We start from the raw sequence: 24,543 nt of genomic DNA, 5'->3' as shown, positions 1-24,543 counted from the left end.
CCCAGTGAAGAAAATGAAAAAAGAAAAGTGTTGGCAGTCAAAAGCCTTTAAATTAAGTAACAAATCATTTATTTAATAATTATTTTTAAAGAATAGAGCGTCCAAGATATATATCTACATGATTATTAGTTTAACCTCTTTAGCCGTATGAAACTTTTCAAAATAACAAGTCGAGAAGGTCTCTCTCTGCTCATAACTCATACAAATGTAAGACTTGGCAAGGGGTTGAAAATACAAGCCAGAAAGTTTGGGAACGACTGGCAGAGAGGAGGAACAGGATATTCAGTCTATGCAGGGGATTTCAAAAGATGCTGCTGACCAAGATCATATTCGATCATAATCGAAAAACAATACTTTTTAACACAAAATAAGGTATAACTCACCAATGTAACTTTGAGTAAAACATTTTACTGTTGAGACAGAAGTTGTAATAGTAGAATATACATTATGAACAGGCTTGGGGAGTAATAGATTACATGTTGCGATAACGTAATCAGGATACAAAAAAGTTACATGGCTAACAATTGGTGGATTACAAGCAGGATTGTTGATGTTAGTAAAAAACTCAAAAGAGCATATAGTGCAGGGGTGTCAAACTCAATTTCATCTCGGGCCACATTAGCATCATGGTTGCACTCAAAGGGTCGGTTTTATATATAAGACTATATACAAATACATATATAAATATTTAATATATATAAAATAATGTATTATATTACATTATTGCCTCTGCATTGGATGATTATCGGATAGGGTAATAACTTCACAATTAACTACGTCTGAAAGCAGAAGTATAGGGCCAATAATTGCAAGTCTCTTCAGTGAGAATGTCAGAAAATAGTTTTAAAAAGAAAAGCCAAAAATAAATAAAATAAGTGACATTTTGAAAAGTAAGTCAGATTCGGAGAAAAAGGCAAATTCTAAGAAAAAAGGCATATTTTGAAGAACATTTTTCGCATTCTGAGAAAAAAAGTCACATTTGAGATGCATTGTGGGACATGTAGTTTATGGGCAACGTGCTTCTCTAAATTGGCATGTAACCGTATAACAAACATATTATATTCTTTGCAAGCTCTTGTGGGGCCACATCAAATGAAGCCCCCGGGCCTTGAGTTTGACACCCCTGATATAGTGTGTGTTGTAAAAGGATCAGATTGTATTTTTTCTTTGTAAACTGAATCTGCTTTATGGTTTTCACTTTCAATTAGGTTCCTCATTACATGTTTTAACTGGTAAAAGTAACCCTTCAGTCAGTCATTAACCAAATCTAATGACTCTTTCTTATTGCCATGTGGTATTAAAGTACTCAAGTCATATTCAACATTTAGTTTTGATAAGGAAAGTTTGATGTTGTTGTACTACGGGAATATCACTTTCGATGTACAGCACTTTGCTCCAGATCTTAAGTTACTCCGTTCAGATAGAGAAATATCAAGGGAGCAATCATTTACCCGAACGAAACACACAGCAGTATCTCCATGGGGATTGTCAGTGTGCCAGACTGCAGCTCCAACGGAAGCAGATTGGTGATTTGGCCTCATTCTGGACCGTTGCTGTGTTTTATTTTATTTTTAACTCTTAAAAAAACTCAGTATCATGCATCGATTAAGGAAAGTGTTTTAACAAATATCTCTACCGCCAGAAAAGATTGGCTTCCTGTGTCGATGCAGTAATGATAATGAAGTGATGGAAGTGAACGGGCCAAAGTGTGTCTTTGTGTACACATGAGACTGACATAACTGATTCATCTTTGCAGATCCGTATCCATCCTGTCAGATTTGGCACTTTCTTGGAATATCTTTAACTCAACGATAATTATTTGGACATTAAACGTCATTATTAAAAACAACAGTTCTTGGTTCTTTTAAACTTCCTGTTATTGTGCAAGAAAAAAACAGTTACGTGTTTAGGACGTCAAATGTTAGCCAAGTGCTTTTTCCAGATAATTAAATAGTGTGAGTGTGATGATTAAGGCTTCATTTGACCAAGCTGGCTTTCATTAGCATTTCTGTGAACTGTCTCACTTTTAAACACTAAATCTTGCCATTTGTGCTGATGTTGTAATGTTTGGAAGTATAGAAACGATTCCTTGAAAACACAATCAAAGCATTAAAGGTAGGGTATGTAAGAATGGAGAAACCAGCTCGAGTGCGCTAGAATTTGAAAGCACGTAACCGGAAAAACTCTGCCCCTTCCTCCAGACTTCCTTCCCTCCTCCAACACACACGAACGCGCACATGACCAATGAGGGCACGAGATAAGTTTGACTAAAATGATTGGTTGTGCTTTTTACAGCGCCACGGCTTCCACAGATGACTTTTTTTTATGTATTTATTGTCAAAGCATTTCATGTATTCATTGCTATCGGGATGTTAAGAGCATTCCATGGAATATAACTAAAAGTGTTTCTGAGGTGAATTACCTACCCCACCTTTAACTGTGTGCAGAAGTATTGCAAATCCCAGAAAAGCATTTTGAACTGCAGGTTAACAAACTCCTAAATACCTATAAGCATTTTGCTACGGTTTTACTTTTTCTAGTAGTTTGTTAGTGTACAAATAGCACCCTACTGAGAATGCTTGTGAAACATTCCCACACTGTGCAGTATCTGCATTCTTCTCTCCCATGAATACCAGTGATTGATCTCTGTAAGCACAGGTTTTCTCCGTCTGTCTTTCGGGCCCTTCGTCAATCAGTGGTCGAAATCAAGTCCTATGTCTTTCCCAAACCACTGTTCCTTACCTCTAGGGCAAAAGCGTGTTGGGGTTAAGGAAAGAAGTGAAGGAGGATTCATCAGGATTTAGGAAAAGATTTTGATTGATTGATTGATACATTTAATTTCGAACCAGTAAAATAAATAATCACAAAACAAAACAAATGTTGCAGTGCATAGTCATGTAAGAGAAATCAAAACAAAAAAATGACATTTACAACAACAACAACAACACAACAACATTAGCAAAATAAACAGTCCCACATCTAGTGTTCGAAAAGGAGTGAGAAGAAGTATAATTTATTTAATCTCACCCCCTTGTCCCTGATGATTTATTTATAATCTGCAATAATTATCATTATTATTAATTATTATTGCTTTTATTATTATTAATCTGCTTTACCTGTTGATTTACAAATATACATATACACAAAGAGACTGCAATGAGACTGGGAGCCGACTTCTATGAGACTTCACCCCATGTGTTCTTACGGTGTTGTTTATGTGGGCTTTATAAACGTGGACAAATACATTGTTCATTACAAAGGTTGGAATTAAATAAAAAATAAAAACGTAATGCTTGCTCCTGTCCTATGTTATTAACCCACATGAATCCCAAATAGTATGTTTGTATGATAATATTTTGAATAAATGTAACTATGCATTATAAGCATAACTTGTTAGGCCTAAACATTTATCACCGTGCATTCCTTGTTTTTTGTTGTTGTTTTGTTTATTTTGTATTTCCTTTTATGTCTTAAAGGCGGGGTAGGTAATTCACTTCAGAAACACTTTTTGTTATATTCCATGGAATGCTCTTAACATCCCGATAGCAATGAATACATTAAATGCTTTGACAATAAATACATAAAAAAAGGTCATCTGTGGAAGTCGTGGCGCTGTAAAAAGCACGACCAATCATCTGAGCCGGCCGGCTAAAGTAACTGGATGGCCTACCTGCCTGTCAGCCTTCCATCTGGGCACAAACTTATCTCGTGCCCTCATTGGTCATGTGCGCGTTCGTGTGTGTTGGAGGAGGGGCTCTGTAAGGAAGTCTGAAGGAAGGGGCAGATTTATTTTGGCTGCGTACTTTCAAATTCTAGCGCACTCGAGCTGCTTTCTCCATTCTTACCTACCCCACCTTGGCTTTAAGTATAGTTTGTTGCACTGTAGCTTTGCATTCGACAGAAAAACCTTTAAATCGTTGGAAATAATAAAGAAAAGTTTGCGCCTTCCTTAAGAAATACCACAGATATTAGTCGGTTAGACCTAGCAAAGTATTGTTCTGTGTCGAAGGTGAGCATATTGAATACTCCTAGAACAAAAAGCGTTTTGAGGATGTTGAAATGTTCTGTATGTGTGTACAAAGAATGATGGGAAAGTAATGTGGAAATATAAGAAGTTCATATTTTTTACATTACATGTCACTTGTTAGACGCTTTTATCCAATGCGACTTACATACTCAGTACTGTGGGCAATCCCCACAGGGGCAATTTGGGGTGAAGTGTCTCAAGGACACAACGACATGCTGACTGCAGTGGGACTCGAGCTTGCTACCCCCTGATTCAAAGTTCAGCACACTAAGTTCGGCCCACTGAGCCACAGCCTCCCTGTATTTGCTTGCAGAGAGCATGTGTTTGTAGTTATAATTGTTTGTCAAGATTTAGAAAGAAAAGACTTCACAAAAACACCCCAAACTGCTTGAAAATTAAAATGATGTGTAGCAAATTAGATAAAATGCATTTCTCTTTCACGAAAAGACATGTAGTGAAACAATACTTTAAAGCTTGCCTCGTTTGTAGTCATTTTCAGTACACTCAGAAGCAACCCACAACAATAGAAATAAACACTAAACCAAATGTTTTGTAAACAATAAATAAAACTCCTTTTTATTCTTTAGAGATGTTCTCATATCTTTGTATAGTTTTAATCGTGGACAAACAAAGCTTTATTATTAGGGCTGGCTCAGGCTGCATTGAACAATCTCCTGGGTCTTATATTTAGTTTTATGGTACTGGTTTTATTGCCTTGACCATCCTCCAGGGCTTTTTTATTTTTATTATATTTTGTTTTAGTTGAATTTATTTTTTTAAACATTCACATTACGCATAAATTAGATGTTGTATTTTAGCTATATTTTTTACCCTGTCATTAATTCAACTGTACAAAGTCTCCTGTGAAAAATGTGTAATTTCTGACATTTGTCGATATAAATAAATGTCATTGAATATGTGATCTTCCTCCCTGTGCTGCCTCCTCTCTCCAGGCTCACGCTCATGGCTCGTTGGTGTACCTGGTGTCCTGTCTGGGCAGCATGGACCACAGCTTTCACCACACACTGCTGCTGGAGATCAGAGCGCTGACAGACCGCTACCCGTGTTTACTGGGCGGCTGCGGGAAAGACATCTACAGGATGAGCAACTCCTTCACCGCTATAGCTCGCCTGCTGGGGAGGAGACTGGAGGAGAGCACGGCCACGCACTGCAGGTTAGTCACGCACATTCACAGGCAGTGGTGGGAGAAGTGCTCAGGTCTTAAAGAGGACATATTCTGCTCATTTTCAGGTTCATATTAGTATTTTATGTCTCTACTGTGACATGTTTAGATGCTTTAATGTTCAGAAAGCTCTTTATTTCTCTCATACTGCCTGTGCTGCAGCACCTCTTTTCACCCTCTGTCTGAAACCAGAGCCCGGTCTGCTCTGATTGGTTAGCTGGCCGGCTCTGATGTGATTGGTCAACCACTTAGGCATGTCCAGCCCCTTAGCCTAACACGTGCAATGTGTTGGAGCACTAGTCAATAGAAATGCAAGTGTTACATAGCGATGTCACTATGTTCCAGAAGTAAACAAAGGAGTCCAATAGAGAGCCACAGTGACGCGTCCTAAAACCCGGAAGTAAACTCCTTCCGGTTCCTTCGACAAAAAGCAATGCAATTTCTCCATAGGATTTTGGAAAATAGCTCGAAATAAAGTCTGCGGTTGACACAAATTGAAGAGACAGATCACGTTGTGTTCAGCCGGATAATATCCACATGTCTACCCTACTTTTATCATTTTTGTCTCTTCAATTTGTGTCAACCACAGACCTTATTTCGAGCTATTTTGCATTGCATTGGTTTTTGTCGAAGGAACCGGAAGTGGTCAAATGCTAACTTGCTTCCGGGTTTTAGGACGTGGCACTCTATGGAGGCGTTTCAGGCAGGGGGGGGGGGGGTATTTTAGTGTTTACAGACCATTTACATGCACAGAAACCTACATGTATACAACACACTACAGGAGAAGGGAAACCCCAAAGGCCTCTTTAAATGCTTCAATAAAGAAAGCTTGCTGTCGCTCCAGATGTAACCTACAGGCATTAGAGAGGTAATCATCTTCTCTTCTTACAAGTCAAGAAAGCAAATAATAAATGTGTTGTATGTATGGATTTCTGGGCACGCTCAATTAGCTGAATTTGTGAATTCAAAACAAAAATCTAAGTACGCCTGCTGTACAATTGAATCTGGATCAAACATGATAGTAACACAAGTTTAACAAAATATATTTCAACACTGATTCCTATATGAAACTAAAGTGCTGTGTTTATCAGCATGCCACAGAGAGTAGTGGAAAGTTGCACAAAGCCAAGAGGATACACATACTGAGCCAACACATGTATTCCATTTTTTGTACTAAGACTTAAAGAAATGTGGATTTCCTTATGTCCTAGTCTGACCTCCGATGACTTTGGTCATGTTACTGCCATATTTACAACAAATGGAAGTTATAAAAAGTGCTTTAAATGCAGTGTGCATGCTCAACATCTGTGTGTGTGTGTGTGTGTGTGTGTGTGTGTGTGTGTGTGTGTGTGTGTGTGTGTGTGTGTGTGTGTGTGTGTGTGTGTGTGTGTGTGTGTGTGTGTGTGTGTGTGTGTGTGTGTGTGTGTGTGTGTGTGTGTGTGTGTGTGTGTGTGTGTGTGTGTTCATACGTTTACTGGGATTCATCTGGCTGCAGTGTGGGAACGACACACGAAGCATTACCCGAAACGAGAACATGATGTGCATGATTGGAGGCTTCCAGAGACTTTGCTTGGGGTCTTCTGGAAAAACGATAGAGGGGTCGAGAGAAGCAGGGTGGTTTATTGGGGAAAGAGCAGGGGGGTGAAGAGGGAGGAAAAACAACAAACGTAGGCAGTTGGAATTCCTCTTTCTGAAAACAAGTGGAGTTTTTAATGAAGTTATAAAGGGGGGGGGGGAATAGCAACACACCGTGCAAGAGGGAATCATTTGGTTGATTTAGGAGAGAAAGAAAGGAGAGGGGGAAAAACAAAGCCAAAGAGGTGAGATTTTGCCAGGAAAAGGGGGACGCATGGGGTGAGAGACCCAGGAATAGAGCCAGTCACCGTGAGAGGGCCAGAAGGGGAGAAAGGGGGGGAGAGGTGAATAATAAGGCAACTGAAATCCATCCAAATGTGTCTGTTCTCACGTGCCCAACACATGCAACCCTTCGCCTTATAGTCTCTGTGTGTGTGTTTTACAGGCTGGACGAGATGTCTCCCTTTGCCTCTCTTGCAGGGGGAGGACGGGGGTCAGAGCAGCGGCTGCAGCTGAAGATCCAGGCCTTTGAGGATAAGATGGGGGAGGAGGTGGGAGAGGAGGAGGCGGAGGACTCTCCCGCCCCGCAGCGACGCTACAGCCTGAGCCAGGCCGTCAGGGAGGAGCGCCGAGAAATGAGATTCAACAGGTCGGTGAATACGTAGCTTTCAGCCCGTAATATACTTATATCTTGAGTGAAGGGAAGTATTTGTATCACTGTCACTGGGTAACCTGGTCAAATGGAAATATGGCCAAGCCTACAATTTTATTTTTACTTTAAACTTAATTAAACTAAATATATAAAACGTATACAATTCATTATATTTTATTTATGTAACGATATTATTATTTATTTATTTTTTAATTCAGCCTTTGGAGAATGTCTATTATTTAATTACTTGTAAATTATTATTGCCCTATTTATTTTATTTATTATTCTTAAATTGGTTACGGTTCGGGAGGTATTACAGTTAGTCTATGGTTTGTATGTAGGTGAGTAATTTGCCTGCCATGCTAAATTTAAAGTATCTGAAAATGTACCTACTAACCTCAACTAGTGTCTACCAGCTAAGGTTGCTACCTTACAATCTACCTCATGTAAGAAAGGCACACACTGTTTACAAAAGATCAGTATCTTTAACAAAGTAAAGCTAATGCAAACAATACACCTGCCATGCACTGAAATCCAGGCATTTTACTGTTTTATATGGTTTTCTTAGGTTTACTAAATTATCGTCAACAACAATGTCGCCTGGCGTCTGAATAGTGTCAAAAACCAAAAACAGGAAGCAGACCAAATTAGTTTAGACTTTTAATTTAGTTGATCAGTGGCGAACCGTCAGTGCCCTCTAGGCCCTCTCTAATATATTTTTTTTAAATAGTTTTTATTTAGATTTTTCACTAGTTTTACCAAAATAACTTGATTTAATTGTATTTAGAATAACATTTCCAAAGAAATAAATCCTTTGAATCTGCCTATTCAGTTTCTGTTTGAATGTGAAGGGTTAAATGAAAGAAGCTCGTCTCTGCGAGTGATTGGTGGTCCCACTACAGTAACTGAACAAGAGAGTAATGTCAAATGACCGTACAATTGCCTAGGTATAAAAGTCACAGCTCGCAGCGGTCGTTGATAGTTTAAATGTCCTGTTTTTTCCTCTCAGGTCAAAGAGCCTGGCCCTGCATGCTGTGCGCTCGCGCTCCATCACCTCCGACACCGGAGAGGACGCCGAGGGCCTGGAGCCGAGTGCAGACTGCATCTTCTCACAAACAAACGTGGATTCACTCTTAGAAAACCAGGAAGCACCGCCTGCTGAGAGCAAACTGAGGGAGGACAGCTCGACGCTCATCCCTGATGTCAAAGAGGTGGAGAACTGTCAAAGCAATGAGAAAAAGAAGGAGAACGAGGAGGAGGAAACTGACAGACTCTTCATCCATCTAAGAGACAATATGGAGGCGATCAGCGAGTTCTGCAGAGACATCTTGCAGCAGATCCCCATTCCTGAGCAGTGTGTGATCGAAGGTAACACAAGCAGATTTCTTTGAGATATGATTTAATGACTGTGTTATTGCAGTAGAGGGTGGAGATAAGTGTGGTCCACAGAGAGAGGCAGGGGGAAGGTTTGTGTAACCTGCTGAACCTGAAGGAGATTACAGTCAGAGCTGGGCTTAATTAATGATGTGGTAGAATACGCCTCGTCTTCCCCTCTCTCTTCATCCTTTATACAGCACGTTGAGCCCGCAGCGCGCAGGGATTTATTTCTATTGGAGCAGTATCTTTATTTTACTATTGCATGTGCTGATCATTAATTTAATCGCTTCCAAAGTTCAGATAGGTGTATTTGTAATCCTTTAACCCAAATAATAGTCAGAGTCCTTAGAGTTATCCTCTCTGGACTGACACCTTTTTAAATTGAACTTTCTATCTTCGACTTTCTGTTTCCAGTTATCAGCCCAGAAGATGTGATCATAGGATTTTTTCTGTTGAGCTCCACAGTTATGAAATATATTAAAACAAATCTCAATTAACCTGTGAGTGTGCTCTTTAGCTAGCTGACGTCAGCTATCTAGCTAACTAGCGTACGTTCACTATCTAACAAGCTAACAAATCAACATTTGCTATCTATCTAACAAGCTTGTTAGCAAACATTAGCTATCAATCTAATTGGAAAACGAACATTAGCTATTTACCTGGTTAGTTAACTTTAGCTACTTTTCAAGCTAGCTTACGTAAGCTACCTATTCTTTCACACACACATACGGGTATTGGGCCGAGGGCGACACCGTACTTCCGGTATCCGCCATTTCACGCGAGGTGCAAGCAGAATATCATAGTCTATTGCCTTAATCAATATCTAGTCAACTCTAAAATACCACATATATGCAATGGCATGATAATACTATTGTGACAAGTGGGGTATTCACCTGGTGTTTCCAGAAGATAGACGTAGATGCTGATCGACCGAAGGCCACTTTCGAGAGTCGTTTTTCCATACATCTGCAGGCAGTCTGTAATCCTGTAATCTGCAATCCGACAACCCACACAGCTCTAGTTTACGCTGGTCACGACCTAGAGCACACCCCTGAAGTCCAGAGATGTAATCCGAAGACATGCAGCGATTTCTTCGGTCGTTAATTCAGAAAAAAAACCTAGTGCGCTCTGCCTGGCTACGTTAGCTAGCAGTTTATACTAGCACCTCCAGGATATTAGCACCTCCAGGATATTTGCACCTCCAGGAAAATGGCGTATTTATATATATATGGCGCGCGTTGCATTGTGGGTAGCTCGTGACGTCACTGTGTGTGAAAGAATCTAACAAGCTAGCTGGCTAACTTTAGCTAACTTCTAACCGGCCGCTCTCATTTAACCCGAAGCTAATCACAGCTCCAAACAATGCCAAAAATTCCCATCATCTCAAACTTAATAGCAGTTCATTCAAAAGCATAACAAACTTGTTTTGACAAGTAATGGTGAACTACTATGCAAGTAAAAACTGTTACTTACACTTAAGTAACTATAGTACACACTAGCCGACACCACAAGTCAATGCAAAGTGTAAAATAGATAGGCTGTCTAATAATGTAATCTTTTTAAATGCAGTCTTATTGGGGTCAGAGGGATCAAGTTATTGTTGGTTTGGGATCTTTTCATGTAATGGGAAAAATGTAGAATATTGCAAGACCTTCATCTGAAGACTCTTTTGACCTGTACTTGTTCTGAATCTGAAGATAAATAACATACTATTATATAAATAATATGAGCCAAACTCTATTGGGCAAACGTCACAGAGCTAATTTGTTAATGGTAAAACGAATCAAGGTAAAGAAGCTGAGAATTGTTTTGAAGTGGGCAGGGTTATTGAATTCAGTTTCATCTATACAACACACTCATGTTTAAGTATAAGCAGCTGAATGTTATGCACTGTGTAGTATGCATGAAGTACATTTATTTATGGGTGGTGTTTTGTGCGTGTGCTCGCCTGCTTTAATGCTGTATTAGAAACAGCAGGTCAAGCGGTTCATGTAAAAACAATGAAATGAGAAACCTCTTACGTCTCAAAACTAATCGAATCTACTTTCTAAAAATGTTGTAATTCATTTTCACATTTCCTCTCTCAATCTTCTGAAATTCAGGGACTACATATTTTATTTTTCATTCATGCCGTACAATTTCTGCTTATTTACAAATGTTCAATTTGCTTTGCTTAAATTATTACTTAACTGTCATGTTATTTCCCATATTAACTCAAACTTGATACGGCCCCTCCTGGAATGGTTACTCTGAGCTCAATGGGATATAAATCATACACCTAAATTATCGACTACCAACTCCAACTCCAGCATGACATTTAAAGAGGCCTTAATATGCTTTTTGGAGTTTTCCCTTTATATAATAGAGGTTTTCATGCATGGATTGTAAAGGCTAAAATCCCTGTGTTCCCTCAATAGGGAGTTTCTCTCCCACACACACTCCCACCCCCCCCTGCCTGAAACGCCTCCATTGGACTCCTTTGTTTACTTCCAGAACATAGTGACATCACTATGGAACACTCGCGCTTCTATTGGCTAGCGCTTCAACACATTGTACATGATAGGTTAAGCGGTTGACTCATCACAACAGAGTCGGCCAGCTAACCAATCAGAGCAGACTGGGCTCTGGTTTCAGACAGAGGGTGAAAAGAGATGCTGCAGCACAGGCAGTATGAGAGGCCCCTTTAATACATCTGATACTCATGAAACACATTCTGTTGGGCAACAAGATCTCTGAACCTCACACACTAGTATGTGTGCCCATATGCTGCAATACACATCAGTTCACACTTCACAAATCACACAAACTTACACAAAAATGCAATTACAGTACAGCCCCACCGGGGACACGGCTATAGTCTTTTGAACCTATTATGAAACAGACAAAGCTGACACGCACACGCACACACACACACGCACACACACACACACACACACACACACACACACACACACACACACACACACACACACACACACACACACACACACACACACACACCACAAGAGATGATGATATTTTGATTGACTGGAGGGGATGTTTTTGCTCAGCCCTTTGGCCTGAATGTCATTTTAACTAAGAGGCAGCCAGGAGTCAAACACACACACACACACACACACACACACACACACACACACACACACACACACACACACACACACACACACACACACACACACACACACACACACACACACACACACACACACACTCCTAGACAGCCACACGCACGTACACACACGTATGCACAAAAATAAACTAGACAAAAAATAACAAACTGCTCCTTTGCCTCTGGTTAATTGATTACATCTGAAGAGAAATGTAAACATACATCCGTTGCACATGTACGCACACATTAATTACACCGTACATAATTATTGCTAAGTGCTTAATGAGAATCAAGCCCCTCGGCGCTGAGGATATGATGTCACAGGTGGTCTCAGCTGGATGATGTCATCATGCTGCTGACCTGCAGAACCCCCTCTCAAGGGAGGAGGGTTACACGGAAGAGTGGATATGCACATCCACACATCTACAAACACACAGTGACACAAAACAATATACAGCGTCACCCACAATCGAGAACATAAACAAACTCTTGGAAACACACATGTCACACACGTGGGAGTGAAGCAGGACAAGCAGACACACACTGTAGTTCAACAGGGTTGGGAGGGTTACTTTAGAAATGTGTCCTGTTACAATTACTAGTGACCTGTAAATGTTAATGAACATATAGGTTCTTTATTTTAAAATGTATTGTGATCCGGCTAGTACTTCCCAAGTTTTTAGAAATGTACCAGTAATCAGATTGTTTGGAGAGAGCTTCTCTTCCTTTACACACAGTATTTTTGGGGGTTGGACAACTATCACATGCTTTGCTTTGAGTGTTATCCATCTATAGCTTTATTTACCATCAAGCAAATTAACGCATTCCCAAAATTGTGTAATTATTGCTTTTAAAACCGTATAAATCGTGAACCTGTTTTACCAGTTAAATCAGACCCAATCAGGCCATAATCCTATTTTACATACAGCTAAAAGACTACTTAACTTTGTGTACATGACATGAAATGAATACGAACTACGAAAATAAGGCACATAAAAAAGACTATTGTTTTATTTTGATTCAAATGACCAGATTATTTCCATGTGAAGCACAGAAACCAGTTTTGAGGTGGCAGTGTGTGGGAGGTGGTGGTGGAGAAGACGTTTTGTGATGGTTACGAGCCGCCGTGTCCTTGCATGCTATGAATACATGCTCCTAATGTTACACAAGTCCATATGTGCAAGAGACAGAGAAAATCTAACTCACTCTGGTTTTACTTTAATGCCAGATGCATTAAAGTGTGTTTTATATGTTTTTGTGTGTGATAGATTCAAATCGAGGATGTGTGGCCAAGCTGGCGTTCTCCTGTCCTCTCAAGGGCCACTACTGTCTGTATGCCAAGTCCTGCTTCAACATGACCAGCAGACAGCCTCATCTCTGGATTCACATCATGCTGCTGCATCTGCAGGTGAAGAGAAAATAGGTTTTTATGAATGACAAACAAAACATTTTCTGTTCCACTGCGTAGCAACGGCTGGAACTGCAGCGACAACAACGTAAAATGACAGAAGCACTGATCGAGGTTTTCTGTAACTGTCCAAGTCTGTTCACATTTTCTTTTTCTTTTACCAGTCTTTAAACACTACAGAGTCCATACCTTGTTCCTGTTAGTGTTTACTTCCTGTCTGTCTTCTTCTGCTGTTCCCTTTAATGTGTACTTCCTGTCTGTCTTCTTCTGTTGATCTCTCTGATGTCCAGCTCTCTGGGTGTTTCTCAATGTCGAATACGCTTGCTTGGTAGCACATGTCTTCCGAGTCACTTGCTTCAGAAGCGAGGCAAGAATACTTCCTGGCATTCGGAAAATAAAGAGTGGAACAGGCTAGCAAGTGTGCAGGTGTGCGTCATATGAGAGGCCCCGCCTTACATTTTCCGCCACAGATTTGGGGAAATTGGTCCGTGCGCAAAGCATTGTGGGGATTTTAAGACCGCGGAGTCTACACATGTGCAGCCTCGAAATTTCTCTCTACGAAGTACGCCGGCCTCGGTAGAATTCCAAGTATGCTGGACATTGGAACAGTCCTTTGGCGGCACTCAATGACGTAGTATGCTTGAAATAGTGGCTCTGGAGCAGCCTTCCTCGACATTGAGAAACACCCCCTGTCTTTTAACCTCTTTCGTTCTCTTGTTCTCTTTATCCTTTCTGTACTGGGGATAGTTTAGCCGTCATGAATCTAAAGTTTTGTTCTCTCCACAAACATTAAAATAAATATTCAAAGAGTATTCCACTGTGTTTTCTGATGGAGAAAAAAAACTAATGTTTGTTGTCCACAGCTGACGTTAAATTGACATGTTTTTAATATCAAAATGTGTTAAAAGTAGTTTTGTTTTACCAACATTGTATCTACCTTTCCTCTGTGTTTATGTCATTTTCTTTTGACCAGAGTAAGTCCAGTGTCGCTCTGTGCTCCAGGGATGAGTGTGTCCAGAAACTCGCTTCTCTTTGGGAGAAGACGCAGCTGAAAGGAGCTCACAGCTTCCCAAAGGCCATGACGCAGCAAACCACCCCACACAGGAAGGTACTGAACAACAGTGTGTGTCTGCAAATATGTGTGTGTGAGCTTCTGTCACCGGCAGAGGGAATGAAGTCATTGGCAGTAAAAAGAAAATCTCTTACCTAAGAAAGCGTCAAAGTTCAACATCCACTTTGTTTAAACATGGAATGCACTAAGTGGACATTTCTATATACAAGGCCTCTCCCATCATCTTAATCATGTCTGTCTGTCTGTGTGTGTGTGTGTGTGTGTGTGTGTGTGTGTGTGTGTGTGTGTGTGTGTGTGTGTGTGTGTGTGTGTGTGTGTGTGTGTGTGTGTGTGTGTGTGTGTGTGTGTGTGTGTGTGTGTGGTGTGTGTGTGTGTGTGTGTGTGTGTGTGTGTGTGTGTGTGTGTGTGTGTGTGTGTGTGTGTGTGTGTGTGTGTGTGTGCCCCTCATAATGTGACATGCTAAGTGGTCGCTAGGAAATAATTCCAACAATGACCAACAAAGAAAACACAGCTGTGGTTTGTCTTCCTCTAAACGCTTGTGGTGGCTCACATCGAGCGGCTCTGGTTGACATATTGAGAATGAACATACCCAGGTATTCATAAACACAAACTCATTATAAGATAATGATAAATCACAGAGAAAAATATCTCCAGTACACATTGAAGTCCTGAGTTGATAGTGTTACTCAGAACAAGTTTGTAGGCATTAAATAATTATTCATTATACATTAATATATGGATGGCTAAGCAGGGATTTACTGTTAGTTATAAAGGGGCCCTATTGTGTTAATTTTAATGTTCAAAAAGCTCTTTATTTGTCTCATACTGCCTGTGCTGCAGCACCTCTTTTCACCCTCTGTCTGAAACCAGAGCCCAGTCTGCTCTGATTGGCTAGCTGGCCTGCTCTGTTGTGATTGGTCAGCCTCTACAAATGTCCCGCCCCTTAGCCTAACGTACAATGTGTTGGAGTTCTAGCTTACAAAGAAGAAATCAAATCTGATCCCTTTACAACAAACACATACACTCGTTTTAGTTTTTTACTAATATTGTAATCCTGCTAGTAATCCCCAATTTATAGAAATATAACAGTAATCAGATGTTTGTTATGTACCTGTGAGGGAATACAGTTACCTGTTTTGTATTCTGATTACGTGATCCTGTTACATGTAATCCAATACTCCTCAGACCTGCCAAGAATACCATGTCAACCAGCAGAATGACCTTTAATGTATTTTCTTTTTGCTTCAAATGGGTTCAGTTTCATTTTCCAGGGACACAACCGCTCCCTTCATCCATATGTTCTGCATTTCCTCTTTGCTTTATTTTCCTCTCTATTAAACCTAAAACTCCACCATCGTCAGCCAATCAGAAACACATGGAGCAGAAGAAGTAGAGATGCATACGGGAGGACAGCTAAATGAGATCTGTACTGACAGGGAGATTTAAAAGGCGACCGCAGGGCTTTATGAGGCTCCGGAGATTTAATAGAGCGCTTTTGACAACTCAGTTAAGTAGTTTTATGACACAGAGGTAATTGAAAACAGTGCTGTGAGCAAAAATGAGAGGGAGGTATGAGCTTCAACGATTACCTGGAAATAAATTATTGGGAAAGATACATTAACAATAAAAAAAGTATTGGTTTTAAAGCATGGAAATAGTTCAATGGTCGGTCAGGGGTCAAGATATAAAGAGAAAATGATTAACTTAAATAAGCCCCAATAAATTAGTGTGCTGCACCATCATCGTGTTCATCACAGGAGACATCAATCAGTAAGAGGGAGGAGAGGGGAGGAACGAAAGGACATGATGGTGAAAAATGGGGAAGAAGTGTGCAGGCAAGAGTAAGATGAAGCATAAAATAATACTTTAGAGAGAAGTGTTAAAAAAGAAATGAAGAAGAGTGAGGCTATGGGTACGAGACATACAAATACATATATACTTACACATAGAGCACATGTGTCAAACTCAAGGCCCGGGGGCCAAATCAGTGGTGGATGTAATTTCGGCCCGCAGGATAATTTCTAATTACTATTAGATCTGGCCCGCCGGTATATTGCACGCACACCTTCACTCCAGCCTGAGGGTCTCCTCAGCTCAGAGCCTGACCCCAAACATTGATGACCTTGCACCCAAGATGAGAGGCCAAGTATCTGCTTGAACTAGCATCACAGAGCAGCACACTGACTTTAATGGATGTTTCCTTCTGCACTTTCTTTCTCACGACAACAGGGCATGTTTTTTTTTTTGTTGAGGGAAATCGTTTTGTTGAAGCTGTTGTTGGCCTGTGGAAAAATGTGATCATAAGAAATGACTCTGGAAAGCTGCAGATAGAGCCATAAGAAATGAATGCAACTGATTATTTAATGTTTAATGTTGTTTTTATAGGCAATCATTTAAGCTTTGTTGGTTTCAGGTTTAATATGTGCGATAAGTTCATTTCAATACGTTTTGCAATAAACATTGAACCAGTCCGGCCCCGACTAGCACCGATATTTTTATTTTTTGCCCACTGTGTATTTGAGTTTGACACCCCTGACATAGAGTATATTCACACATATATATATGCTAACATAAGTATACATACAATAATACATAAATACATCCTTGTTTGGATAGAGATCCACAATTCCAGAAAGTGAGATCAAGAGAAGGAAGATTTAAAAAAACAATAATAATAATCGGCCGATTGTCGAACCTCAGATTGAGGAGGAACAATGCGGATTCCGTCCTGGTCGTGGAACGACGGATCAGCTTTTTACTCTCGCAAGGATCCTGGAGGGGGCCTGGGAGTACGCTTATCCGGTCTACATGTGTTTTGTAGACTTGGAGAAGGCGTATGACCGGGTTCCCAGGGAGGTACTGTGGGAGATGCTGCGGGAGTATGGGGTGAGGGGGTCTCTACTCAGGGCCATCCAATCTCTGTACTCCCAAAGCGAGAGCTGTGTCCGGGTCCTCGGCAGTAAGTCGGACCCATTTCCGGTGAGGGTTGGCCCCCGCCAGGGCTGCACTTTGTCACCAATCCTGTTTGTAATATACATGGATCGGATTTCGAGGCGTAGTCGTGGGGGAGGGGGTCTGCAGTTCGGTGGACTAAGGATTGCACCACTGCTTTTTGCAGATGATGTGGTTCTAATGGCTTCATCGGTCTGCGACCTTCAGCACTCACTGGATCGGTTCGCAACCGAGTGTGAAGCGGCTGGGATGAGGATCAGCACCTCCAAATCTGAGGCCATGGTTCTCAGCAGGAAACCGATGGACTGTCCACTCCAAGTAGGGAATGAGTCCTTACCCCAAGTGAAGAAGTTCAAGTATCTCGGGGTCTTGTTCTCGAGTGAGGGAACAATGGAGCGTGAGATGGGCCGGAGAATCGGAGCAGCGGGAGCGGTACTGCAGTCGCTTTACCGCACCGTTGTGACGAAAAGGGAGCTGAGCCAGAAGGCAAAGCTCTCTGTCTACCGGGCCATTTTCGTTCCTACCCTCACCTATGGTCATGAAGGATGGGTCATGACCGAAAGAACGAGATCGCGGATACAAGTGGCCGAGATGGGTTTTCTCCACAGGGTGGCTGGTGTCTCCCTTAGGGATAAGGTGAGAAGTTCGGTCATCAGGGAGGGACTCGGAGTTGAGCCGCTCCTCCTTCGCGTCGAAAGGAGCCAGTTGAGGTGGTTCGGGCACCTAGTTAGGATGCCACCTGGGCGCCTCCCTAGGGAGGTGTTCCAGGCACGTCCAGCTGGGAAGAGACCAAGGGGTAGACCTAGGACCAGGTGGAGGGATTATATCTCTTCGCTGGCCTGGAAGCGCCTTGGGATCCCCCAGTCAGAGCTGGTTGATGTCGCCAGGGAAAAGAAAGTTTGGGGCTCTCTGCTGGAACTGCTACCCCCGCAACCCGACCACGGATAAGCGGGAGAAGATGGATGGATGGATGGATAATAATAATAAATACATTTGAAAAAATAACAAAAACAAATATTTAATATTTAAAAGTATTTGGTTGTTTTTCATGTGCATTTGGATGACAGATGGATACTAAAAACAACGTACTGATGAGATTGAATAACATGCATAATAGAAAACCCAGGAGGATGCATCTATTGTTTCACCACTGCTCTGTCTCTAGCCCACAGTGAGAGTGTTTGTTGATACAAGTTTAGAGTAGATAAAGTGTGGTGGAGGAAGAGGATGAAGGAGGAAGGCTGAATACCAACAGATAGAGTGAAGCTTAGGAAAGAATGGAGACTGGTTAGATGAACATATTTGGGGAAGGAAAGACCTAACAAAGCAGGATGGGAAGACAAAAGAAAGGGCAAAAATATATGTTTTTTTTCTTCAAATTGTTGCCTCTCTTTGCCTGCTTTAAATGGATTGTATTACACAGCTTAGTTGAATACTTGATTATTATTGGTCAATTTGAACATTCCAGAGGTCTGCTATTTATAGATGAATATAGATCTGCTAAGTAGAACAGACCGTTGCTAAGGAGAACAGACCGTTGCTAAGGAGACTAAGGAGAACAGACCGTTGCTAAGGAGAACAGAACGTTGCTAAGGAGAACAGAACGTTGCTAAGGAGAACAGAATGTTGCTAAGGAGAACATACCATTGCCAAGGAGACTAAGGAGAACAGACCGTTGCTAAGGAGACTAAGGAGAACAGACCGTTGCTAAGGAGAATCAAGGGAATTTGTGCAGTCATATTTAACCAAAGTAATAAGTCTGGTCAATTTAACACCAGCTGTTGAAAACAAACATTAGTTTTCCACCATCAGCAAACACTGGGGAATCATTTTTGAATATTTTTATATTTGTGGGGATCAATATACTTTGGAGTCATGATGACTAAACTGTCCCCATAAAGAAAAGAAAAATAGAACAAGAGAAGGAAAGAGGTTAAAAGACAGAGAGCTGGATGTCAGAGAAATCAACAGAAGAAGACAGACAGAAAGCTTCTCTGTCTTCTCGTCTCCTCTTCTGCACTCTCCAGGTTCAAATGAACTTGTACAACCTCATCAACAAGATTACTATTATAACTGGCTTACTGTAATGTGTGTCTTCTTTGAACTTTAAAGTTAAAACAAAAACAGGCACTTACTACAGACTGATTTAATTCCTCTTGTTTAATATATAGCCTTTTAGAATGTAGCATTAGAGCAGATTCAGTACAGTTTTCCATCCCTGTTGATATTGGTATCCTTCATGTTTGGATAACATCTTGCATCTTGATCAAATTATAGGAGAAAAAAAGTACCACCAGGAGAGCAACATGCTTCCATTTCCCCTGTTTCTTCTCCCTATACCCTACGCAAAAATAAATTAGTTTATTTTTGATCAACACCAGCCGTAAAACAAAATCTACAGTCAACAGCAAGTTAGCTTCGCTTAGCATCATGACTTGAAACAAGTGGAAACAGCTAGCCTTGCCCTGTCTGAAGATAACAACATCTGCCCTATTCTGCTTTTTGGGGTTTTCCTTTTCCTGTAGTGTGTTCAATAGCTTTCAGTGCATGTACATGGTCTGCAATGGCTAACATCCCTGTGTAAAGTCCTCTTGTAAAGGTTACTAATTAGTTGTTCTGGTTTAAGCTGCACATATGATAACGATTTACATAAATCAGCTGCGTGCTAAACAAGTGACGTGAGGATGGACGGATTATATTCAGACTCACATAATCCAGCCATTGTTCCTTCATCTCTTCATTGAATCCGCCTCTCTGCTCCTGATGAGTGTAATATGGTTTTGATGTCCTCTTCAGCCTGTTGCCCAGTTGCACATTTGTCACTGTAAACACAGCGGCTTCCTCCTGAAGGCTCATTCAAAACACACACAAATCATTTACTCCCTGCATCATAGCCTCTCAGCTGTGAGCTGTGCGGTGACACACAAATTGCTCTTAATGGACAAATGCTACCTTACTCATATAATGTAATGACTCATCTAATGTGATGTATCCTCTCTTATCTCTGACTCACAGCGTGTCTTACATCGGTTTTCCGCTTCTGATTTTATTTGTTTGTTGCTGCTTCAAAGAAAGATGATTCACATCAGCTTTGTAATCACTTAACAATGTTAATGCCTTTGTAATACCCTTGACATTCGTTTAGGAATGATTTGGTGGAAAAAACAAACAATTCTGAGTAAAATCAAGAATTATTCAATGTGTAAATGTTATTCCTGTTTGCAATCCTCAAAAGGAGTTTTTGTTCCGGGCACAATTTGACTTCAACAACTTTTATCTGTGTCACATTATTTCATTATTCCCTTAAATGAGTATCCTGGATTCAACAGAATTGATCGCCATTGACTGGACAAAGTATTTTGATAATTAATAAAGGTCCCATGTCATGGCCATTTCTACTGATCATAATTCCATTGTTGAGGTCTACTAGAATAGATTTATATTGTGCAATTTTCCAAACTCACATTGGTTTCTCAAACAGCATCTCTGTATAGTGTGTGTATTCACTCTCTGTCCTAAACGGCTTGTTGGAGCTCCTGCCCCCCCCCCCCCCTCCCTGTGAGCCCAGTGGCCGTCTGCGAGACAGCGAGACACAGCGAAACCCAGCCCGAAACACACACACACCGCAGCCTGGCTGGGAGTTTGTGTGTATGCCCAGGCTGAGTTCCGCGCTGTCTTGCTGTCTCGCCGACGCCACACCAGTGAGCCAGCTCACTGTGTCCCGCTCCTCGCAGCAGCGAGCCTCGCAACGTCCCGCCGAGTGTGTGTGTGAGGAAGTCTGCCGATTGGTCCAAACGTAACGGCTCCGCGGACGTAAAGTAAATGGACCAATTTGCGGAGCCGTTACGTCACTATACCCAAGAAGTAAACAGTGGACAATGAGAAATCTCCAACGAGGCGTTCTGGGGCAGCATACACAGGTATTTTCTGTGTTAGAGTTTTACTCGCTACAGGGTGTACTTTGAGGGTTTTTGACTCTGCAGACCGTTTACATGCAGAACAACCTTCATAACACACGAGGGGACAGGTAATAACCAGAAAAGCATGACATGGGACCTTTAAATAAAGTGGCTATAATCAATATGTCTGAATCTGCAGCTCCTCTTGGCATCACAGAGCTTTACTGTGACGTTAACACAAATGTACTGGTGAATATGGTTTTCTATGGGAGAGGATTAGAGTTCAAAAGGATTATATCACCTACAATGTGTTGGAGCGCTAGCCAATAGAAGCACGAGTGTTACATACTGATATCATCATGTTGCAGGAAACTCCGTCTGGGGGGAACTTTGGGATTGTAGTCTTTGCAGACCATTTACATGCACACAAACCTATATGACGCACTACAGGAGAGGGAAAACCCCCAAAAGCAGAATAGGTCCTATAGGATTCTTTTTTTTTTAATTCTCTCTCAGTATTAATCATTATTAGGATTGTGTACAGTTGTAACATGTTTCTCCTCAGTTCCCTGAATCATATCTATACAGATGTAGCGCTTCATTTCAGACGCCTACCCGTGCGGGTCGGTGATCTGCACGGGGTGGGCCCCTGCTGAAAAGGAAAACCCCCCCGCAGGACTTGATACGCCCCCTTGATAAATAAATGTAATTTTAATTAAACCAGCTGCAATGGATCATGGATCCACCAAGGGGAGCCGTGAAAAGCTGCCACACTGGAACTCATGTGAAATAAACAGCTGATAGATCTACAGGTATCTGATCGGATATTTATGTCACGGATAGGATCATATTCTGTGCTGAATAAGAGACATGTAATCATTTACTAAACATCACCATGTTTTTATTTAACAAAATAATGTTGTTTAATTCACGTTGGCGTAAGTACAAAACCATCGCTATGTTTTTTCATCAGGAAATGCAGCCCGGCTCAAACAAACGATTTTCAATCATCATCCTCACGATCATTTAATGTATCATATGTTCGCGAATTGAAATGAATGCACTAATACATGTAGTTTAATCCACGTGAGTTTACAACAACAAAAATAATCGCTTTGTTTTTATATCACATCCGACCGGAGGAAAATGCAGCACGGCTCTCACTACCAACAGTCTGAATGAAACGGCAGCTCTCAGGTGATCAGGTGTGTGTTTACCAGTGTTGGGACTAACGTGTTACAAACTAATGCATTACTGTAACGAAACTACCTTTTGCGTTAACTAATAACGTTACTAGTTACCTATTCCCATTCAGTAACGCCGTTATAGTTACTGTGATTTAAATGGGTGCGTTACTGCGTTACATTAAGTGATGGAACTGAACCGAATCTCCCTGCGGATGTAGCTTACAGGCGAATACAGCGATGTCCTCTCACAGCACCATGGAAAAGTGAAAGTAACCAGAGAGGAGTGATGATTGGTTAAAGCGGGGTAACATTTCAGGGTAAGCCAATCAGAGACAGAGTTGGGCGGGTCTTGCCTTATGGGGAAAATACACAGACACACAAACACTTGCTAACACACACACATACACGGCAACGCTCGTCACCAGCACACACACACACACACACACACTATGGCAGATGCAAGTATCAGCGAGAGCAGCAGCGCATTTACAACTTGGAGATATAACCACTATTTTCAATTTGTGAGGATAAAGGACGCACAAAATATTATGTTCAAATGTAAACTGTGTGCAGGACAGAAAGCATTGTCCACATCGAATAACAGCAATGAAGCACCTAACTAATGTACATGAGGATATAAAACTAGTCGCCAAAGACCCCACCGTCTCAACCACCGGCAGTGACCCAGATGGAGCAACACCATCTAAACAGCCAAAAAACGAGAGTCAACTAAACAGATTGATTGCTGAAAATAGTTTGTTTGTCTTCAGTGTCAGTCTGACAGTTTATTATTTATCTAATTGTTACTGCCAAAAGAGTGTAGTTCTTGTTTAATTGTTACACTGCCAAAATAGTGTAGTTGTTGTTAATGTGTACACTGTGGTGATTGACATTATTCACCCACGGATCTATGGGTTGGGGTATTGTTCTGCACGGACATTTTAGTGAACCGGACTTCCTGTTTCCGCCGGTCTTCGCTTCCCGGGAATGAAGTTGTTTACAATGGTTTTCAGATGCTAAATAAAAGTCTAGCTTGTACCTTTGATACCCCGCCTCCGACTCCCATCTCTCGGCACCACAACACTGCCAGAAGAGTGTAGTTGTTTTTCAAATCAAATCAAGTTTTATATATATAGCACTTTTATAAACTATTTGTGGTCGAGCCAAAGTGCTGTACATATAATAAAAATAGCCTACAGTAGAGACACTTTACAGCAAATACAACAGCACAGATTTTTTTAGTTTTTATTTCATATTGCACTACTTATAACTTGATTGTTGAGGCTACAATAAAGATGCCTGCTTTATTGATATTGCACATATTACAGACTGAGACAACGAAATGCAGTTTAGCTTCTAACGGTGCAACAAGCAGTAAAGTGAAAAGTAATGTACACAATCTACAGAATAAAATATAGAATGAATTGAATGATGAATAAACAGTGAGCTTGGGTATGAATACACTAGCAGCCTGTGAGCAGTATGAACAGTGTGTATGAATATGCTAAGATATATAAAGTATGAAAACGGTAAGCAGTGCAAGTATAGTATAAAATATATGGATATTAATTTCATGATAAACATTGTGGAACAATGATGAAAATGTGAATGGAAGTGGCGACGTAAAACTGACACAAAACAACAACAAACAAAAATCTTTTGAGAAGCCCCCACCCCCCATGTTGCCTGTGCTGGATGCTGCAAACTCTTGTTTAAAACTAATTGGCCATCGGAATGTGTGGAGTAAGTCTTCCACAGCTCTCTTCCCCCCCCTCCTGTGATCACCCAACCCCCAGTCTGTAGGTTTGTGTTCGCATATTTCAGTGTTAATTTTGGCAGCTGTTTTTGATTTAGTCTTTAGACGAAAATGGTTATTAGTTGTAGTCACATTTTAGTCATTCCTATCCTTCGTAGTTTTAGTCTAGTTTTAGTCGACGAAAACTCAAAACGTGTTAGTCTAGTTTTAGTCGACGAAAACTCAAAACGTTTTAGTCAACTTTTAGTCGATGAAAAATTACATTTTAGTCAAAATGTGTCTCTATACTCTCTGAAGGCTCCGTCCCCGGCAGATCTCTGTGGCCGCTGCAGCATGTCTGTTAGGC

At 41.0% G+C, this 24,543-nt stretch overlaps 1 protein-coding gene across 1 annotated transcript in view; it reads left to right on the top strand.

Moving 5' to 3' along the window:
• veph1 (ventricular zone expressed PH domain-containing 1) overlaps positions 1 to 24,543 on the top strand; it is a 108,193-nt gene that overhangs the window by 60,321 nt on the left and 23,329 nt on the right. Inside the window, exons 8-12 of the mRNA XM_034097449.2 lie at positions 4,981 to 5,201; positions 7,231 to 7,434; positions 8,447 to 8,805; positions 13,192 to 13,331; positions 14,305 to 14,439. Coding sequence (XP_033953340.1) covers positions 4,981 to 5,201; positions 7,231 to 7,434; positions 8,447 to 8,805; positions 13,192 to 13,331; positions 14,305 to 14,439 — 1,059 coding nt within the window. The remainder of the gene's footprint in view (positions 1 to 4,980; positions 5,202 to 7,230; positions 7,435 to 8,446; positions 8,806 to 13,191; positions 13,332 to 14,304; positions 14,440 to 24,543) is intronic.

The sequence above is a fragment of the Pseudochaenichthys georgianus genome, chromosome 13 (genome assembly GCF_902827115.2).
Source record: "Pseudochaenichthys georgianus chromosome 13, fPseGeo1.2, whole genome shotgun sequence".
NCBI classification, from domain to species: Eukaryota; Metazoa; Chordata; class Actinopteri; order Perciformes; family Channichthyidae; genus Pseudochaenichthys; species Pseudochaenichthys georgianus.
Note: the sequence above shows the minus strand (reverse complement) of the source record. Positions and strands in the feature narration are given on the sequence as shown.